This window comes from Culex pipiens, chromosome 2, assembly GCF_016801865.2.
Source record: "Culex pipiens pallens isolate TS chromosome 2, TS_CPP_V2, whole genome shotgun sequence".
Taxonomy (NCBI): Eukaryota; Metazoa; Arthropoda; class Insecta; order Diptera; family Culicidae; genus Culex; species Culex pipiens.
Window position 1 is genome coordinate 99,989,393 of NC_068938.1, and position 21,907 is coordinate 100,011,299.

General features: G+C 42.0%; 1 protein-coding gene and 1 pseudogene across 1 annotated transcript; both read right to left on the bottom strand.

Annotated features, from left to right (window-relative positions):
• Positions 1-923: 923 nt before the first annotated feature.
• Positions 924-19,727, bottom strand: LOC120413111 (outer mitochondrial transmembrane helix translocase). The gene is made up of 3 exons (XM_039573817.2): positions 19,313-19,727; positions 3,239-3,477; positions 924-2,389 (listed from the first exon to the last, which is right to left on the bottom strand). The coding sequence occupies exons 1-3, from the start codon at positions 19,480-19,482 to the stop codon at positions 1,608-1,610; spliced, it is 1,191 nt and encodes a 396-aa protein (XP_039429751.1). The 5' UTR covers positions 19,483-19,727; the 3' UTR covers positions 924-1,607.
• On the bottom strand, positions 9,338-10,911 carry LOC120413151 (proteasome subunit beta type-5-like; annotated as a pseudogene).
• Positions 19,728-21,907: the final 2,180 nt, after the last annotated feature.

Below are 21,907 nucleotides of genomic sequence, written 5' to 3' on the forward strand. Positions count from 1 at the left end.
TCTATTTAATATGTTAAACTGCCTTACCCAAAGCGTTCTCAATCTCAGATGGTAGTCCTAATATCCCCTACAGGCTGCAGGTCGAACCGAGTTGATATCTGGATGGAACACTTTTTTATTTGAGTTAACTCTCTTTAGATTTAACCAATTGGGATGCTTCTCCCTGCATTTTGTTGCATTTTTTAAGCCCTTTCAGATGCATTTTAAAATTTGAAAATAAATTGAATTTTGCCTAAGTTATAGCCTTTTTAAGATTTTTGACGTTTTTGAACCTTCAAACTTTGTGTCCCGATTTGCCCCACTTCCCGTTGACCTAGAGTGCTCATATTTTGGCCAGATGCTAGTTTTATATGTACAAACAACCCCTGAAAATTTCAGGCAGATTGGTGAGGTCGATGCGAGATGGGTATGCTTTGCTCGTGGACTCGCTCTTAAGTGGAAAATCACGTTGACTTTGAATAGTGCTTGTTTTGTGTGGGTCTTAAGATCAATTTCAAGTGTTTTCCTCATCACTTTGAATAGTTCAAGACAGTGGGACAAATTCATGAGCAAAACACTTGAAAAGCTTGAGCCACCCGAATGACATTAACTTGTCAAAAAATACCAAAAAGTTAATCGCCCAAACACTTGCATTTGATAGTGATTTGGATTGATGTTGAAACACAAAGCAATTAGATCTATGATGTGGCTTTATTCAATCATTCACGAGATCATTCATGTGTTTGGGTACTTGAATAAAAAGTGTGGCGTATTTTCAGTGTATAAAGAGTAAAGGCGTAAAGGGGTGGGTCCACTCAAATATTACGTAACACTTCAGGGAAAGGTGGTTAACGTGGTGTTTGAATCTTTTATTATTTAAATTTTAATATGCGTAGCTTGGGAGGGGGGAGGATTTTAGTACCAAACAAAAATACCGCTCCACCTAGTTTTGGTACCGATTCAACAATCTTTATTCAAGTTCAGATTTCTACACAGATGGAATATAGTCTTATATAGTAATATGAAGTGTAGTATATAATATATTTTTATAATTAAAACCTCGCTCCTTTTTTATTCCCACAATTTCACCGAATCCGGAGGTTGACTCCAGCAAATTCCTTCTGTTTCTTTTTTATTTAAACGGAACATTCCAACAGTAGCCTAATATCTACAAACTATCTGACTGTTGCGTGTCACTATAGACTAAATTTAATTTATCTCCTTTTCTCTAAATTTTCAGCTTGATGAATCTACCGGCCTTACCCGCTAGTGAAAGCTATTTGTTTTCTGTTTTCTTCATTATTTCTGTGGTTTTTAGATACAATTTTACATGTATTTTATATCAACTGGTGTTTGTAGAGTTTTTGATTCATCTGTATATTTGCTAGCTGGTTAAAAACTTGTGCCAAAATGAACAAGGTCGGGGCGAAAAGGAATAGGAAAAAATCTTAGAAAGGTACAATCAAACTTGTTTCGCTTGGTAAAAAAAAAAACAAACATAATTTGAAAAATCCTATAAAATAAGCGTTTCGATCCGACACGTTATTCTAAGAGCTAGGAAAAGCGCATCACGAGAAAAATATCCGCACACTAAAACATACACACACACGCCCGCGCACCACCGCACTTTAGTCTAAATCTATGCGAGCGTCGTTGACGAGACCGGAGTTGTACTTGGAGTGTTTCATGTTCCGCAGCGACTCAACCAGGTCGTCCATCGTGATGGCCGGGGTCTCTTCCAAAATGGGCGAACCCGCCGCGATCGGGGCCGGCACCCGTCCGTTGCAGTTTCCGTTGGCCACCGTCCCGTTGGAAGTACTTGCTGCAGCTGCTGCCGCGGCCGCCGCCGCCATTTCCTTGCTCTTCTCTCGCATGACCTTGCGGATGCGGTAGACGGACGCGTTTCGGCACATCTCGCGCAGGTCCGATCCGGAGTAGCCGTTTGTCATGCGGGCCAACTGGGCGTACTCGACATCGCGGGACAGCTTTTCCTGGCGCAAAATCAACTGCAAGATCTTCAACCGTTGGTCCTCGCTCGGCAGTCCGATGTGGAACTGAGCCGGCATGCGACGCAGGATGGCCTTGTCCAGATCCTGGGGCCGGTTGGTGGCACCCATCACGATGACCGTCGAGTCCGACTCGGTGTTCAACCCGTCCCACAACATCATAAACTGGGTCTTCATCATGGCGGTGGCCTCGTGGTCGGAGGAATTACGCGCCCGCAGGAACGAATCGATCTCGTCGATGAAGATGATGCACGGTTGAATCTTAACCGCCAGCGAAAACACGGCCGAAGCGAGCTTCTGCGACTCTCCGTACCACTTGTCCGTAAGCATGGCCACGTCCAGATTGATGAAACGCATTCCCGCCTCCTTGGCCGTGGCCTTGGCAATCAGTGTCTTGCCGCAACCTAAAATAAAACCAAACAGAACATTGAAGAATTCGACGACGTTTTTTCCGCTAGGTTCGCTGTTGTTCCAGCGGTGTTCGGAATGACAGCCCCCATACATTTTGAGCAGTTTTTAGGGAAAAATCGCGTTTATAATGAAAAATCAAGCATTTTCAGAAAAGTGGGGTATTGCAAAGTGTGGCAATTTCGCTAACGAGCATAATGCGTGGTGATTTGTAGTGATTAATTGTGACTGGTATTTTATTTAAGCGATTTTTCTAAAAAGATGATCGATATTTTGAATAACTTGAGTTAAATGTTGCAAAAGAAGAAAGTAATGATCAAATGTAATGTAAAAGTGTTTAAACAATACTTTTCTTCCTGTTTGACCAAAATATTGACCTTAAAAATGCTTTTTGGTGATTTTTTGGAAATTTTTGGAAAAATTCGAATAACTGGCCATTTTCTTAGAAAATTATTGTAATTATGCTGTAATATGACTCTAATAATTTGATCTATCAATAAAACACACATAAGGAGCATTATCAATCAATTTTATCAATTTTTCAAAAGAGCTTTTTGGTTAATTTAAGGAAAAAATCATGAAAAATTAACTCAGCCCCTATGATTTATACATCATTCGATTCGTTTATGCGATTGCCACACTTTACAACAACTTTCATCGACGTTAAAACATATTTGAATGAATTAAAAATCAAAAACTGCTAAAATTTGAATATTTCCAAGCACGCTGTCATTCCGAACATCGTCGCGTAGTGCTTCTACTCGCCACCAGGATGCGTGTACGTTTCTGTCGAATCACTCAATAAACTCAACCCAATCGAAAAACACCCTTAAATCCCCCCTTACCAGGTGGTCCGTACAGCAGCACGCCCTTCGGGGCCTGGTACAGCGCCGAACCGGAGAACATGTCCCGATGGCACACCGGAAACACCAGGCTCTCTTTGATCTCCTGGCAGACGTGGTCGAGCCCGGCGATGCTGTCCCAGCTGACGCTGATGTTCTCCGGCACGACCAGGTGCGACGCAATCACCAGCTCGTAATCGTTCAGGTTAGTCACCGCCTGGCGCTTGATGTTCGGACCGAGTCTGCAACGAGCGGGAGATAAAATTAGAGATTAGAAGGGTTGGCAGCGAGAGTACGAGACGAGGGTGAATCGGCGATCGAACGCAAGTGTTGCCAAAGTGAATTGTAGTTTCCTAGTTGAAGGCTATTCCGAAAATTTAGGATATTTTTTATGGTTTTTATTGAATATTTTTTCAAATTTGTTTTGTGATTCTTATACCTAAACCAGCGAAATCAGTCAATTAAATATTAGTTTTTGATGGAGATAAATTTGTTTCTGCCCGCAGCACGAATTAGCTTGGCGCGTGCGGAATTTTCGTGTTCTGTTCCGTAAATAAGTGATGAAATAGACAATTGAGTTGAATGTTTTTTCGAAATTTACTGCACTGCACTTTTCATAACCAGCATGTACACCACATATTACACTGATCACCACTCAGCATACACATAATGACCACCATTCACATAATGATTTAGGGCCGGTATGCTCTTGAAAAGAATGGGGGTTACGAACGGCACAACAAGAGAGATGGAACGTTTTCTTGGGGCTTTTCTTCACCCTCTTTGGTTTGTTTTCGCTACCGCTGCTGCCCATTTGAAATTTTTCTTGACCGGTTTCTTCCGAAGTGCATACCTTACATTAAGTAGAAAATATCGGAGCGTTTGGTACGGTATGTCCACGCATCTCTACTCCCCTGTAGATTCTGTGAAATGTGGACCGTTCTCAGAATCTCCTCTGCGGTAATCACAACGCAGTAAGGCTGACCGCTTAAACTTTTGTAATACGTTTTCGGGTATTCTCGGATGTGTTGCAATTATTGATATTCATTGAAATATTATTTTTTATGCATAAATTGTTTGATAATCATAACAACAACAAAACCCTTTAGCACTTGATGTTTAATTAATCATCGCATCATACTATTAATTGTAAACAATCTTAAAGCCCCGTGTCAATTTTTATGTACAACGGTAAATAACACGATTAAAAACCATTTCTGATCACATTTATTTCATTTTAATGCAAAAAAATAAATTGACAAGACAACATTATTTCGATGGATCAGCTTTGGTCCCCTTGGAACGAACTGTCAAGTAGGAACTTTTCTGTCAAAAAGGGCCGCAAAGTTATTTTTTTAAATTGAATTAAAATTCCATTTTAAATCCTTTTCGGTCGTACACAGGGTAATTGTACTCAGAAAAATAAGCTTTCTCGTTGTCAACAATAATATCAGCAATCTATTCTTAATTTTAGGACCCAATTGTTTGAAAAGTGTATTTAACCCTTTCAGGCCTGATTTGTTTCAAATATGTTTTTAGTTGATAATGGGAAGATGATTCGTATGACCAAACGAAAATTATAGGCAGGTCTTGAAAATTTTGATTTTTGGATTTATATGACCCATCAGGCCTTAAAGGGTTTAGAAGACATTTTTCCTGCATATTAACAGTCACTGAAACTAGCCTAAAGTTTAATTGATTGGTTCATGCCTTACTACAGTTTGATCCATTTTTAAAATTTTTGGTAAACTAAAATTATCAACTTTTTTTAAAATGCTTAATTTTGGTGTAAATATTAATATTTAGTATTTGTTTATGAATGCTCAAAATTAACTTAAAAATGTCAAAAAGTCAGAATCGTCCAAAAATGACTTGGGACAACAATGCATAGAATGGCAGCTAATGTACAATAAATGATTAATTCTAGAATTAAAAAAAAATATGTTTTTTTAGTATTCCAAAGCTATGTTCCAAAACATAAGCTTACATTCAAAAATTTATTGAAAAGAGAAAAACAAAAAAAAAATCAGTCATAACTGTGCACTTTGAGCAAACGTTTTCTACAATTTACAAAAAAATTGCTAAACCAGTCTTTCTTGGGAAAATAGATATCGCGAGTTCATTTTGTCATTTAAGGGAAATATTTTTCAACATGTTAAGCAAGGGTCCTGATTTTCAGTTCAAAGATCAGAAATCACTGATTCATCACCGCACGAATCTTTGCCTACTGGAGCGCGCAACGAACTCGACACGCTGGCTGCTAGCGGCTTGCTCAGTTGCTTCACTCAGCGAAACAAATACTTCGTGAATTTTTTTTCCTACTCCGTCCGTCAACCCGCGTCACACACGAATATGCTCAGAGAGAAGAGAGCCTAAAAAATACTGGCGTGGCGCTCACTTGGCCTGTACTACAACAGTTTGCCATCAATTAGAATTTGGAATGGTAGAAATTGCTGCCAAATGTGTCTTTGATGTTGTGTAAACAACAAAAATGCAAAATATTATTTATTGATATCATTGATTTTAAGCAATTTCTTAAATGATAAAAGCAAAGCATATCGCAATTCGCAATTTTCAGTGTAAGAACGGGCCTTGACCGATCTTATGCACCAGGTTCCCGACGAACAACACTGCCCTTACACCTACATCTCACCCTTGCTCTGAGTCAGTACGAGCAACACGCTAGAACACGCTTTGAGTGTTCGTGCCAGGCATGCACACCTTCTTTTCCGGTTACGCATTTTAACTCGGCCGGGGGTGGTACATTACGTAGGGTTTGATGTAAGTATAAGCGCCTAACCATCTATAGTGTGCCTATCAACTTTCATTACAGCAAAAACTGTTTTATTTTTAGTTTGAATTCAAAAACTAATTGTTATTTACTGTGTATTGTTTTCTCCTGAAATCTTTCCTAGTATTGAGTCGTGTTTATATGTTGTTATTTCTTTTGTCGCGGTGTTTTGTTACAATTTTTGATCCTAAGCATGTTATAAAAGTTTAGCAAAAGTACAATAGTAATATTTGTGTTAATCCTTTAATCATTCCATAAATTGAGTAAGGGCTCGAACCTCACTTGCTTAAGAAAAAGGTGAAGTTTCAAAACAATGGACAGTGAAGGAAATATACTATGTAAAGAATCAATAGTAAAAGAAAGATAGTAATTTATGAAGTAGATAAAGAAATTAACAATAGTTAATAAATAGAGGTAACAAACAAGCTTAGATTGTATTGAGGGCAATTTACAGGGAAGATGAGAAATTATTCAAATAGATAAATAAAGAAAAGGCACATGATAAACAGAATTGACATCGCTGGCAAAGTAAGGGAAAGCAGACAGTTTGTTACAGCAGCATCAATGGGGTACGGGCAGCCGAATTGCCACCAGGTTCGCACTTGTTCAACGCCAAATCCCCCTGGCGGTAGTTAAGATGAACTAAATTTATACCAACAGATGGCACCACCGTGACGTAAACAGTTACCGTATCGAGTAGTAACTCTGGTTTTTAATATTTTATTTGAAAACACTGATTTTGAACAGTTATGTTTCAATAAGTAAGAGATAATGGACAAATATGTGAATACAATAACATTTTTACATTTCCTTAGCCTAAGATTTTTGAATATAGTCAAAATCCCGGTTTCTCTGTAATTTTTTTTTTTAGAACTGATTTACAGTGCGCAACGGTAGGAGTTGTTTTTATTTTTGTTTATGTTTTGGTATGTTCGAATAAATCGGTCAAGTGCACCGTTTCGAAATCCGATGCACAAGAACCCCGTCATCCAGATGCTGCTGCGGATGCCGAGCGTATATATCGGGCCGGAGGTGGGCAAGCAAACGGCGAACCTCATCATCACGCGATCAACCACCAGAACTAGAAGACATCGGACGAGGAAAAGGCGACGCACATCATCTATCCGGCGGTGGATCCGCAGCCGGAGGATTACGCCCGGCCCACTTTCCGCCGGGACCATGTTTTAATACTACTTCTCGGAATCGTTCGATACGTGGGGTTCGAACACGTACGATCTGCAGGACAACATACCGGACAGTCCGCTATCGACCGGGGACCGTCTGCCTCCTCGGTCACCGACCCAGAAGAGTATTTCGTGTGAGTGGCCAAGGAAGACTATGAAGTGCAGAATGTTAGGAACCGGGCAAGTTGACGTACCAGGAACGCAAACGTTTGGCGTATTCTAACTGATCCGTCGTCGTAATACCACACTTCACCTAAAAAATGATCTTTAAATTAACCCCGGAAACAAACATTCCCTCCTTTCAGGGTCCAACACCGCCCGGCCGGAATCTGCACACAACCGTCCTACTTAGAATCCCTCTGCGGGGTTGCTCGCCAACATCAGCAACGCGCCCTGCACCGGATAGCCGTCGTACGCAAGCAGGAGGTTCCAACCACTGCATCATGGCCAACGCTGGCGAAGGTTCTTCGTCCGGCAGTAGACTCCAGCAATAGCTTCGAGCTGTTCAACAGCCGGAGCTCCATTCAGCAGATATGGTTCACTGGAGGCGGGTCAGTTTTACGAGGAGGTCGGGTCTCAACGGCAGCAGCGAAACCATTGCCCATATCAACTGCAGAGTAGTGGTGGAAAACGCCGGAGGATAAAGATTCCAGAATGGTGGAGGAAAAAAGGTCCAATGAATGAACGGGAGCATGGTCCGGTGGGAAATAGTGGTGAGGAAAACCAGAAGCAGATCGAACCCGTGTCGTCGCAGGTGAAAGAACGTCATTGAGTGTCTCGTGTGCTACCAGACCGTCCACAATCTGTTTAGTCCTGTCTCAACTGATGAAAACTGTGCCGCTGCGGCCACATGAACCAGCAAATCAAGTGCTGCAAACGCGAGCCGACGACGTTGGGCACTGCGACCGGCGGCGAGGACATAATTGGCTGGACCGGAACAAGTCTTCTGACGTCGTCGTTCGATTTCAGATTCGATCACTCCTGAAGAAGCGAGGCAAGATGAAGAACGACGCCCCAAAAGGTTGCCGGATTCCGTAATTTAAAGAATAGTTCGGAGAAGATAAAAGCGAAAATGATGAAGAAGACAAATCCGATGAAGAAGTAACAAGTTCCGCGTTTCAAATGGTTCGATTTCGATTTGTTTTTATACTTTATCTTATTATGTGTAAAATTCATTTTTGAAATAAAATGTTATTCAAGTGGTTCTCGGGGTAGGGGTCATCAAAAAGACCGCTTTATCGTGGTCAGATTATATTACATTTTGAGTAATTAATCCTTGGTCTGCAGATAACAGGCGGTGTGGTCATTTCAGTCTCCAATAGGTGCAAGAAGTGCTGGGTTGTTCTGTTTCCGCACTAGATAGGTATCGATCCATTACGGTATACAACAGGTGATGCATCAGTTTCCGCGTTAGAGATTCTTCCGCAGTTGGCTTCCTTTTTTAAGGTGACGATAACGACCAACGCCCAGAAAGAGCAGAACAAAAAGTTCCGGAACAACACACGGAATGATCTTGCCGAGCAGTGTCCGGATGTAGTATGGAGACGTAAAACAAAACGACCCGAGTGTTCATAGAAAAGGACCTGGACGCGATTCTCAACAAAAACAACACGGCGACGATAGACCTCGCAGGACACTCCAGATGGCACGAGAAGCTATTCGCGTCTAAGATCTGGGCAACCTGAAGTGACCGTTGAACGGGTTCCTGCTGTACTGCCAGGATCAGAAGTCAAAAAATCTCTCCGGGACGAGTATCGATCCCAGAACAAATCTCGGAGCAGTGGTGCAAGCTGAGCGAGACCCAGAAGAAAACTCCCAACGACGAGCGGTCGCCGCTGTGGCCAAGTACCGCGAAGACATGCTGAAGTGGGAGGAAAAGATGATCGCCCAGGACAACGTGGACGTTGTTCCCCGAAAGAACATGCTGATTTCACCGCAGGCCAAGGACGTCGCTCTGCCCCCTGACCCCCCCCCCCCCCCCTCGTTGATTTTTGTTTATTTTATTCAAAAATAAATGCAAATAGTTCTCCTCGACGATCAGAACCTAGGCCTACACTTGTTCTTCTTCCCTTATTCCAATGCATCACTCAATATTACCATTTGTTTCAAACTAACTAACTTTTTTGAATGCCATTTGTCCGAGCCATGTCTGTCCCAACTACACCTCAGACAGACGCCTTCTTCTTGGGTCCGGTCCAGCGTGTTGTTCTCCTCGATCTCTTAATCGCAGCTTCCGTTATCCGCGGGCGCGTGCTTGCGTGACGACCCGCGTCATATCGATATACAATCTTGTCCTCCATCTCGAACCGATCAATTTTCTGCAACAGGAAGCGAAACGCGACAGGAACACGTCCTTCATGATGTCCTTGACGCCGACTTCCTTGAAGCTGAAAGGGACATCATTATTAGCAACGACTTCTAGAGAAACGTTCAAGATATCAAACTCACCGCAAATTCTCCGCGCGCACATCCGGTGAATTGATGAGGTACAGCCTCAGCGCGTCCGCCCCGTACTTGTGCACCGCCTCCATCCAGGTGCGTCACGTGGTAGATGGCGTGCCGTCCCAAATCATGCGCGTCATCATCCGACAAGTCCGACCGATCGCCGGAACCGAGCACGCCGTACGTGTAAATCGAACCACTGATCACCTAGAAGACCTTGCCGGGGGTGCGCGTTCCCTCGGAATCGATGTAACACAGCTGAGGACCGCGCTTGTCGTACCCGGCCAACATCATTCCCATGCTGATACCCATGCTTTTGTAGTAGTACACAATGTTGGACATGATTTTGCTGGTCGCGGCCACCGAAATGCGTTCCTTGTTGCGCAACTTTTAGATTCGGCACTCCTTGGCCAGCAGCCAATCTCAGTACACACAATCGGCCGCACCATCCGCCAACGTTCCCAGCAGGTATTCGTTAATCTCGACAATCTTTTTCACCGTCTGCGAACCGATAAACTGACACGGGAATCGACCGCCAGAATAACTTCACCTTGGAACCGGAACCCGAGCGTCGTCGTTCCGTGATCAACGTCCATTTTGATGCTGCTGGATTTGCCATCGGCCTGAAGTTTGACCAGATTTTCCGCAGGCTGCCAAAGAGAAGAGAAAATACCCGGACAATGACTCGGATGTTAGCCAGTAAGAACATAACCTCCTCCCCGCTCCGCTACAAAATCTTACCTTATGGAACGGTGGAACCGCCAGCGACAGACTGTTGTGGCGGCCCAGCGAAATGTCCCGCTGGAAGGATTGGTAGCCAGCCAGCAGCGAGCAGCTGGAGTATTCGCAAACGTCGGGAGAACCATTTTTCCACCGAAAAATCACAAAAACTATAGAATTTTCCTTCTGCTGAACAGCTCACACGATTTGACCGACGACGTTTGACAGTTTGCTCTGACAGAAGTTGTCAAAAAGTTGGAGAGAGCGAGAGAGAAACAAGAGAGAAAAGAGCATGGCGGCAGCTGTCACGCGAGTGGTAAACTGCATTTAAAATGTATGGGGGAAATCATGAAAAATTAATTATTTTGAATATAAATCAAAACTGAGGCTTGAAAAGTAGACGTAGTGATAGGTATTTTTTTTATCTACTACCAGGAGAAATTTTACCCGTCTACCTTGCATGGTTTCGGAGATTTTTGAAAAAAACTGATTTTCCCCATATAAATTTAAATTTCTTACCACTACTCGTACAGCGCCATCTCTGAGAAATTTCGCCGTGGCATGTACCCCATTGGTAAAATAGAGTGGAAAAGCGTTGAGAAATAAGAGAATCAAATAAGTAAAATCGAAATCAAATGGAGGATAGTAAACAGAGGCCGTTTTAGAAAATCAGTGAAACAAAATAAACAGAAGATAGCTGTTATCTGAAATGGAAAGAGGAGAAACCCCGTTCTGCGATGCTCAGGTACATCCACAGCAGTTGACTCAACATACTGCGAATCAAAACAATACCGTCTACAATCACACATTACTTCCCTTTCCCACATTGACGCGTCCCTTTCTTTTAGCCGTCTCCACTCTGACCCTCGCTGGTCAAAGGTTTACGAGTCGTTTCCACAGGCCACCAGCTAGGTTACACTTTGTCATCATGATGACTAAACCAAGCCAACGTGGAGGTAAGAAAATAGGACACTTGCAAGAAACCAGAGCCATGCTGTTTTGTCCAAACAGCACTACGGATGTAGTTGGGCTCCTTCCGGGATGTTCCTCGCCTAGGTGTGTCAACCGACGAGTATCATCAGTATCATGCACCCTTGGCCTGCGATAAAAGCAAAGCATATCGCAAACTATTTTCAGTCAGCTACGAGCGACTCAACGCAATCGGTCTCTTTGAACCATTCGCTGTTCTACCCGATTGGAGTGAGAGGAAGAGCAAAGAGAGAGTGTTCAGTAGCGATTGGTGTTGAGGTGACAAACGGTAGGAATACATCAGAGCAGTTATTCGTCTGGTTAGATTTGTGCTCGCGAGTGACTATGTCTTTTTGGAAAGTTATATTTTTCTTAAAATATTTTAATAAAACATTTATTGGGTTTTGTACAATGTTTTATTATTTGTATGTCAAATAAGCTTTTACTAATATTTCTAATCACATTTAAACCTCTATAAAAAGACAATTTTCTTATCATTTGCAATAGGATAAACAAAATACCTTATGGCAAGATTGTCAAATTGTATGTATGGGCCGCGATACTCACATTGGTTGGACCGTGGACCCCGCTATTTGGTCGCTTTACCCCTCTGACGCTAAATATAGGGTAAAAGAGCCAGCAAATGTGCAATTGAAAAAAAGTTTTTTTTTGTGAAAAATTATTTCAAATTTTGTTTTTGATGAATAATTTTGAATATGTTTTGTCGAAAAATAAATAACTAGAAAAAATAAAATATTATCCAGCCTTTTGAGGACGAAGTCAATCGTTCACATTTTTTAATGTTAACTTCTTAACACAAATTAGTGTGAAATGTCAATATTCCAAGAAGATAATGTCCAGCTTGTGACGATAAACTACCTTTCCTTTACTTAGAAATCGTATCCAGAAGGAAAACGATCACCAGCTATGTTGGTCCGCACCGGGTTCTGAACTCCCATTTACGAGGCGGAAGCGTTACCGCATGGCTCGGTCTTAACAAAAAAAATAACTAGACAATAAATAACAATTTCAAATTACAAACCTAAATATTAAATAAACTTATTTTCAAATTCACTCATAAATGGCCTGTATATCCTATTTAGTGCAACCAGTTTATGGAGCGTTCACCCTATATGGACTGTCAAAAGCGAGATTCATGAACTTTTAGCACTCTGTGGCGCGTTGCGAGGGCCATGCGTAGAGGTTCCGTTCCGAACGAGAGTGTGGAAAAATCGGACAAGTGGATATTGGATTTCGCCAAGAAGGTGTGCCCGGACTCGGTGCCGACACAACCATCATTCGACGTTGTTGATGGGAGCGATTCTAATCCTCCCTTCTCGATGGTAGAGCTCTCCATAGCACTATTGACGGGCAACAACACTGCTCCTGGTCCGGACAAGATTAAGTTCAGCTTGCTGAAGAATCTTCCGGACGTCGCCAAGCAGCGTCTGTTGAAACTGTTCAACACGTTGGTGGAGCAGAACGTAATTCCACACGAATGGCGACAGGTCCGGGTGGTTGCCATTCAAAAGCCCGGTAAGCCGGCATCCGAACACAACTCGTATCGTCCAATCAGCTTGCTGTCGTGTCTACGCAAGTTGCTGGAGAAGATGATCCTCGACCGCCTCGAACCATGGATGGAACGAGAGCACTTGCTGTCAGACACGCAGTATGGCTTCCGGAGATGCAAGGGAACAAGCGACTGTCTAGCCTTGCTGGCCACAGGGATCGACATAGCCCGTGGTAAGAAACAGCAAATGGCTTCTGTCTTTCTAGACATCAAGGGTGCATTCGATTCAGTCTCCATCGATGTGTTGGGAGTAAAGCTGCGGCGGAGCGGTCTCAATCCGACGATGTGCAACTTCCTCATCAACCTGTTGTCAGAAAAACACATGCACTTTGTGCAAGGTGATCTGGCAATCACCCGGATAAGTTACATGGGTTTGGCACAAGGCTCACGCCTAAGTCCATCCATGTATAACTTCTACGTCAGCGATATCGATGATTGCTTGACCGGAGACTGCTCCCTTATACAGTACGCAGATGACGCAGTGGTTTCAATCGCTGCCAAGAAGGAAGTCGATCTGCTAGAACCCTTGCAAGATACCCTGAACAACTTGGCCCATTGGGCAGTTGGAAAGGGTATTGAATTCTCTCCGGAGAAGACGGAACTGGTCGTTTTTACGGGGAAGCATGAACCGCCGCAGCTCAATCTTTCTCTTTCGGGAAAGACTATCGAGCAGTCGGACCACTTCATGTACATGGGTACCATCTTTGATCAAAAGGGAACATGGGGGAAGCACATTAACTACCTGAAGCAAAAGTGCCTGCAAAGAACTAATTTTCTGCGCAGCGTCTCTGGCAACCGGTGGGGTGCTCATCCTTCTGACCTGCTTCGACTGTACAAGACAACGATACTCTCGGTGCTGGAATATGGCAATTTCTGCTTCCAAACAGCTGCGAAATCACGCTTGTTGGTTCTCCAGCGGATACAGTACCGAAGTCTTCGCATTGTCTTGGGATGCATGCACTCAACTCACAACATGACCCTCGAGGTCTTGGCGGGAGTGTTGCCTCTGCGAACTCGTTACTACGAACTGTCTTACCGGTTCCTGATCCGGTGTGATTACAGGAATAAACTGGTAATTGACAACTTTGAAACGTTGCTGAACCTTCACGTTGAGTCTCGGCGCATGCTTCTATACTATGACTTTATGTCATCGTGGGAGTGGAGCCCGAGCACAACGGTACAGCGCACGCCTCCGTTAACCAACAGCACCCTGATTGGCTTCGACACGTCCATGAAAGCCGATACTCGCGGTATCCCAAACCATCTTCTGCGGGGAGTTGTACCGTCGATCTTCGCATCAAAGTACAACCATGTTCCTCCAAACAACAGATTCTTCACCGATGGCTCCAAGCTCGACGGCTGTACGGGCTTCGGTGTTTATCATGAATCTTATCAGCTGTTCTTTAAGCTGAAGGACCCGAGTTCGGTTTATGTCGCAGAGTTAGCCGCGGTTTACTGCGCACTGCGAATCATCGAGACCATGCCACCTGACCACTACTTCATCTTCACCGATAGCTTTAGCTCTGTTGAGGCTATCCGGACTCTGAAGCCGACCAGGGAGTCTACGTTTTTCCTCACGGAAATACGCAAGACTTTAAACAACCTGGCGGCTCAGTCCTTCAGCATCACGGTGGTATGGGTCCGCGCTCATTGCTCGATTCCGGGTAATGAGAAAGCGGACTTGCTCGCCAAGAAGGGTGCTGAGAGTGGAGACATTTTTGAAAGGCCAATTAGCCTACAAGAATGCTACGGTTTTCCGAGGCAGCGTGCGCTTCTGGATTGGCAAAAACAATGGGACGACGACACCAAGGGACGTTGGATGTATTCCATACGACCTAAGGTGCAAAGAAAAGCCTGGTTCAAGGGGATGGACTTGACGCGTGGATTCATCAGAACGATGTCTCGCCTTATGTCGAACCATTACTCGTCCAAGGCTCATCTTTACCGTATCAACATGAGTGATACGAACCTTTGCGACTGTGGGCAGGGTTATCAGGACATCGACCATCTCGTATGGGCGTGTCCAGATCACCATGTTCACAGAATTAAGTTGAAAGATACCCTCAGGGCCCGAGGAAGACCACCAGAAATCCCGACGCGAGACGCGTTATCTCAACTAGACCTTGATGTTCTCTATCCGATCTATCAGTTCCTCTTAGATTCCAAAATATCCATTTAGTTTGTCTTCAGTTAGTTTTCCTTCAGTTAGTTTTCCTTCAGTTAGTATAACTCGCCTTCACACAAAGCCGTCGTTTCTGGTTTGCACCGGAAGCAAAGCAAGAACGCCCCAGCAGCTGGACACCGAGTTGCGGCTGAGGACAAAAGCAAAGGCCAGCAGAGCCAACCAAGACCCCTACACAATCCCCCTTCCCTTCCCTCGACTTGTCTTCTAACATCAATCCCTTCCCTACTAACCCCGAGTAGGCCGCGGGTAATCGGCTCCCCTCCCACTAACATTTACACACAAGATCCTCTGTAATTATTAAGTCAAATGTAATTAGGGGCAGGGGGGGCAGAATGGCCCGCCTAAGTAAAATGCGCAAAAAACCATAGAAAAACATGAAAACTTATGAATTCAGTGTAGTAGGCTTATGCTTTGGGATGTTCCCTTCAATGTTGTATACTTGGTTGATGAAATTTTTTAGCTTAAAACTGTTTTTGAGCCACTTTAAAAAAAAAGTATTTTCGACTTTTTTTCCAGGGTGCGGGGCAGAATGGGCCACCCTGCGGGGCAGAATGGGCCACCTTAGAAAACAAGCCATTTTGTCTAATACAACGTTGAAGGGAGATAAGAAATGACTTATGGTACCTTTCTAACATAGTTTCCATGAAGTTAGACCACTTTTATAAAAATAGTCACTTACCAAAACAAACATTTTTGAAAATAGTGTTAATATGTTGAAAAAGGACACTATTTTTACAAATAATCATCAAAACAACTAAAAAATCAACTAATGTTGCATTAAACGTGATTTGTGAAGCTACCAGGAGTGAAATAATCCATTAAATCCAAATTTCATAACTTTTGATTGTTTTTATAAGGCAGGATAAGGGTGGTCCATTCTGCCCCCAAGTGGATTTTAATTTAACACTTCCACCACCAAGTCTCTAAATGATTTCAAGGTTCCGTTGTTGTTTGTATACCTTGGTAGTAACATCTAGTAACGTTATAAGCATTGAGCTAACTTTTTCAAGCAATCCAACTTTTCAGAAAGCTTATTTAAAAACCTCAAAATAAACAACATTTGCGTGGTTTTTCAATAAATTTACAATTTTGCTCATAATTCGAAAAATACAATGAATTCAAACGTCGTTTTCGGTATGGTGATGTTATTTAACGTCCTTTAGGGGCAGGGGGGGCAGAATGGCCCGCCTAAGTAAAATGCGCCAAAAACCATAGAAAAACATGGAAACTTATGAATGCAGTTTAGTAGGCTTATGCTTTGGGATGTTCCCTTCAATGTTGTATACTTGGTTGATGAAATTTTTTAGCTTAAAACTATTTTTGAGCCACTTTAAAAAAAAGTTTTTTCGACTACTTTTCCAGGGTGCGGGGCAGAATGGGCCACCCTGCGGGGCAGAATGGGCCACCTTAGAAAACAAGCCATTTCGTCTAATACAACGTTGAAGGGAGATAAGAAATGACTTAAGGTACCTTTCTAACATAGTTTCCATGAAGTTAGACCACTTTAATAAAACAGTCACTTACCAAAACAAACATTTTTGAAAATAGTGTTAATATGTTGAAAAAGGACACTATTTTTACAAATAATCATCAAAACAACTCAAAAATCAACTAATGTTGCATTAAACGTTATTTGTGAAGCTACCAGGAGTGAAATAATCCATTTAATCAAAATTTCATAACTTTTGATTGTTTTTATAATGCAGGATTAGGGTGGTCCATTCTGCCCCCAAGTAGATTTTAATTTAACACTTCCACCACCAAGCCTCTAAATGATTTTAAGGTTCCGTTGTTGTTTGTATACCTTGGTAGTAACGTCTAGTATCGTTATAAGCATTGAGCAAACTTTTTCAAACAATCCAACTTTTCAGAAAGCTTATTTAAAAACCTCGAAATAAACAACATTTGCGTGGTTTTGTCAATAAATTTACCTTTTGCTCATAACTCGAAGAATACAATGAATTCAAACGTTGTTTTCGGTATGGTGAAGTTATTTGACGTCCTTTATAAGACCCTTGCCTTACAATTGGTCTAAATCCATTCTAAAGCCCAAAACCAAGGGTGGCCCATTCTGCCCCCCTGGTCCATTCTGCCCCCCCTGCCCCTACAAAAGCCGACTCGGTCCTAACCAGGTCCCAGTACCGAAAAGGACCTAATAAAAATAATTTTATGAGAAAAAAAAAAATTCATGAACTTTTTGATAAGCTTGCCACCAGTCTGCAAAATACATTAAAAAAACGTTACTTAATCCACCAGAAGGTGGTTGCTGCCTTCCTCCTGAAAGCTTTGGCTAACGCTTACTTAGTAAAGACACTATACATCTGAGTGCTGCCATCTATGATACATTTTTATTATTCATTTGAAAGCACTGCAGTGTTTGTGTGCGTGCACTGAGCGGAAAGTTCCGACAGCTATCCGCCGGAGCTTTCAAATTATGTAAATAATGACCCTTTTTAGTATCAACCAAAACAGTTTTTCTAACAAAACTTTTGAAGTACTGCACCAAACCGGATGAAATTAAAAAAAGACTTAAAGGACCTGAAGGCGAATATAAAAACATAGATCCGGACAAAATCGGTCGGGCCAGTTCCGAGAAAAGTGAGTGAGAAAAAAAATTCTACGTCCATCCACACGCACAGACATTTGCTCAGAATTTGATTCTGAGCCGATATGTATACGTAAAGGTATATCTAGAAGGCTTATTTAAAAAGTTCAATTGTTGAGTGATTTTATAGCCTTGCCTCAGTGAGGTGAGGAAGGCAAAAATGTGATATTTGCATTGTTGACAATTGGGCTTGAAATTCGGAATATGTCTAACAGAAGAAGAACACTTGGGTTGACATTTATTTAATACGAAGGCCTTGGCAAAATTTGATTCAGGATAATTGGGTTCTAAAATGAAGCTTAGATTATTGTTTACAGCGGTAAAGCTTATTTTTCTGAGAGCAATGTTCCTTTGTACGACTACAAAGAGAGTAAAATGGATTTTTAAATCAATTTTGAAAAATTAACATCGCGGTCCTTTTTGACAGAAAAGGTCCTACTTGACAGCTCTTTCCAAGAGGACCATAGTTGATCCATCGAAAAAATGTTGTCTTGTCAACTTTTTTTTTGCATTAAAATAACAAAAAGTGATCAGAAATGGTTTTTAAGCGTGTTTTCAATCGTTGTACATAAAAATTTTTGGGATTTAGGACCCTATTGAACCACAAAATTGTTTTAGTTTTTTTTTTATTGTTAAGCTTAAGGGATTTAGGGGTTATTATAATACTATTCTAAAGTGATTCAGAATTTTTAAATCCAAGATGGCGGAGATGAAATATTGATAAAATGCATTTTATTGTTTAATAGGCAATCAACTATCCAGGTTTTTAAGCGAAGATGGCGTTCGATTGGTGAACATCCGAAATGTCAAAATCACGCAGTGGTACCAATATTCCGAAAAAAGTGTGCCATGGCATGACAGCTACATTTGTTTTCTAATGTTGGTGCTTCAGCGCGATTTTGACATTTCGGATGTTCACCATTCGAACGCCATCTTCGCTTAAAAACCTGGATTCGAATTTGACTAAAATGGGGTCGCAAAACTCGAATTTGAACTTAAAATTTTTTTTTAAGAAATTTGTCGTAATTTATTCTAAGTTCCATAAAACCTTCGGATAATCAAGTCATGAATGGATTTATTTTTCACTCGTTTTTTTTTCTCTGAATTTGCATGATCATTTAAAAGATCAGAAATATTCTGTAACATGTTTTCTACCGTTGCAAATCAAAAAATATTTTTGGGAGAAATCCAATCGTGAAATAGAATTTATTTTAAGCGTTACCTAATTATCGATTTCCAAAGAAATTCCGAATTTTATCAGAAAGGAAAATTTTATAAATTCTTAAAAAGAACTCCGTTCTAACGTGCTAATTACATGCCAGATATTGATCCTTTAAACATTATGTGTGTCACGGGTTTAATCTAAGAAATCTTTTACGTTCCCCTTAAACCAAAGTAGGCTGCAACCAAGCAAAAGGGCAACTTCTTGCAACGCTGCCTGCCTGGCGCAGGTTACATAACGCAACAAAAAAACTTTAGACACTTCCCACAGCATGAGTCCCCGGCGCCACCAGTCGACGAACAGAATTTTTTAATAGCTCACCCTCGTAAGAGATTCCCCCTCGGTTGACTTTTTGTCGGGACGGAGAGGACTTTGGACTCTGAACTTACTTCCGTAGGATGTCCTCCGCCTTTTCGATGGCCTTCTTTTTGCTCTTGTTGGTCGGGTCCAGGTTCTTCATAAGCCATTTCGCCGAGTAGTACGTCACGATGGACACCAGCGAGATCCGCAGCACGAACTGGACCACCTCGTTGCGGGTGATACTGGATGAACCGGACATTTTGAGGAGGTGAGGCTTCCTCGACGCGGGAGGAGGAATGTCCCGACGGGTTGAAAACGCTCGATTTCCTGGTGGTGCGCACAACGAAACTAAAGAATTGCTGGTTTCACTGCTAGTGTTGCGGTCTAAAACGTTTCTTCCGTTCTAGTGGTAAAGTTTTTACGAACGCGAAAAAAGCGAACCACGAGTAATTTCACTCGGTCAAAGCAAGACGCACTTATGATGAAAGAAAATTTTTGTTCTGAGGGACACTGACAGTTTCCGAGCTGATGGCGATTTTGCAGAAACGTCAAAAAGGTGTGTTGCAAAACTGATGGATTTCAATGTTGGTCCCATCAGTCGAAAACTCCCTGGGTTGGAAGTGAAGTACTAGAATGTGCAGATTCTGCGGAAATTTGCAGAAAAAAATAAATATTTATTTATCTATTCAAAAAAAATTATAGAGCTTTATGACGTTTCGCGTACGCACACTAGTGCACCATTTGATTTTGCTGGCTGACAAAATTTAACCTCACTTTATTTTCGTGTACGTACATGCAATATATACGTACGTACCCAAGTAACCGCGGGACTGTATAAGGTAGCTTTAAGTCCCCTCTATATCAACATATAAAGTATTCCAATAGAGTCTCAAAACATTATATTCACTTTATACGCATGGAGGTAAAATTGAGTGGCGACGGGTAGAGTTGATATAAAGTTATACCGTGGTAAAATGTCAAAATACTGCTTTACCGACAGTATTAAAAATAGAAACATTCAAAAAGCTTTGCGCAGCTCTCTCTCTCTCTTTCTGGGGAGAGTGCTTTTCACACTGAGATTATGGTTTTGAAAGCTTATTTGTGTTTTTTTTGTTGAGTTTCTCTACATTGGAGATTCTAACCAGCGTGTTGAATTGGATGTTTATGAGATGTTTCTCCTTGATGCGCTGCGCCAACCGTCTCGTCCGTTCTGAAATATGTATGAACAGATTATGTTTTTCAATACAGTCAGTCAGAACAACTTTATTTTTTTCAGGGAAAATAAAAACACCTGGCAGGTTTAATAGGAGCATTTATTCTTCACTTAGCTACAAAGGTTAATCACGATATAACGCACTTGTATATTTACTTTTTTTCATCCTTTATTCCTCATTAATTACATTTCTGAGTGTGTAAAAGGAAACACGCACAGCGTCACAAAAAAGCCACCACAAAAATGTCAGCACTCTCTCTCTCGCGGCGACCTCCCTTCGGCGAGGCAAATCGGACGGGATCGGCATCACGTCTTCGATGCGGCCAGGGCTCAGAGTGCCGACTAGGCACCCGGTCCTGGGGTCTTGGAGCGGTTTCCGCCGATGGCATGCAGCTTCCGCCGGTGTGCGCGCCGTGGTGATTCTGAGCGACTTTTCAGCGACGCCCTGAGCGGCCAACGAAGCGGCGTAGAGCGAGATCTCGTCACTTCTTGCCGCCGGTGACGGGCGATCCAGTTTCCTTGCCGGAAAGATCCGTGACGTGGACGAAGGTTTTGTTTAAGCTGGAATAGATGTATGTCTTTCACTTCGAAAAACGATTTCGCCCTCGCGGACCTACGGTTCGAGCACACAGCAAAACCTGGACCTCCTCCTTTACGGATTTTGTTTTTGCCATCGCAGCTAGAAATAAGAATAATTTTAAACAAAACCTAGTTAAATTTATTGTAATAAACTCACCTTTTTTTATAGACGCGGATCGATTTTTCCAACCATAAACATACAAATACCACGAAATACTGCCAAACTTTTATTGCCCTCACTAGAGTTGAGTTAGTGTTTTGAAACATTTAAGAAATGTCAAAGTGTGATGTAACATTAAAGGCTTACTTTACAGTGATATATAAAGCTTACCATTAATGCTTCAAAACATTGTTGTGCTAAATGCTTTGAAACTTTAATTGGCTGTTCTATATGTCATTATACAGTAGGTAATAATGTTTCAAGCTACAAATGTTTCAAAACATTTGGAAAGTCTATTTAAAGTGTCATAGCATTGAGAATGTTTAATAAGAGTGAATTTAGAGTTTTGATTAAATGCTTGTGGTTACTTGGGTAGATTGCTCTATTATAATTTTATAGCGAGCGTCCTGTTATAACGTAACGCAACGTTTTGGATGTTTGACCCCCCTCCTCTCCCCTTGGTTACAAATCGTAACAGATGAGCCTTTTAATTAAAATATAAATATAATATTGCTATCATCAAAATATCCAAGAAAATATCTGAGATTCGGCCTCCAAAAAGTGTATAAATAACTTTTGATAGGGTTATCAGAGCTTCGATGTTTTGGCCTCGTTGGAAAGGTTTTTTGCCGAGACCCGTGGTGTAAGGGTAAGCGTGGTTGCCTCCTACCCAGTCGGCCTGGGTTCGATCCCAGAAGATCCCGGTGGCAAATTTGAGACGAGATTTGTCTG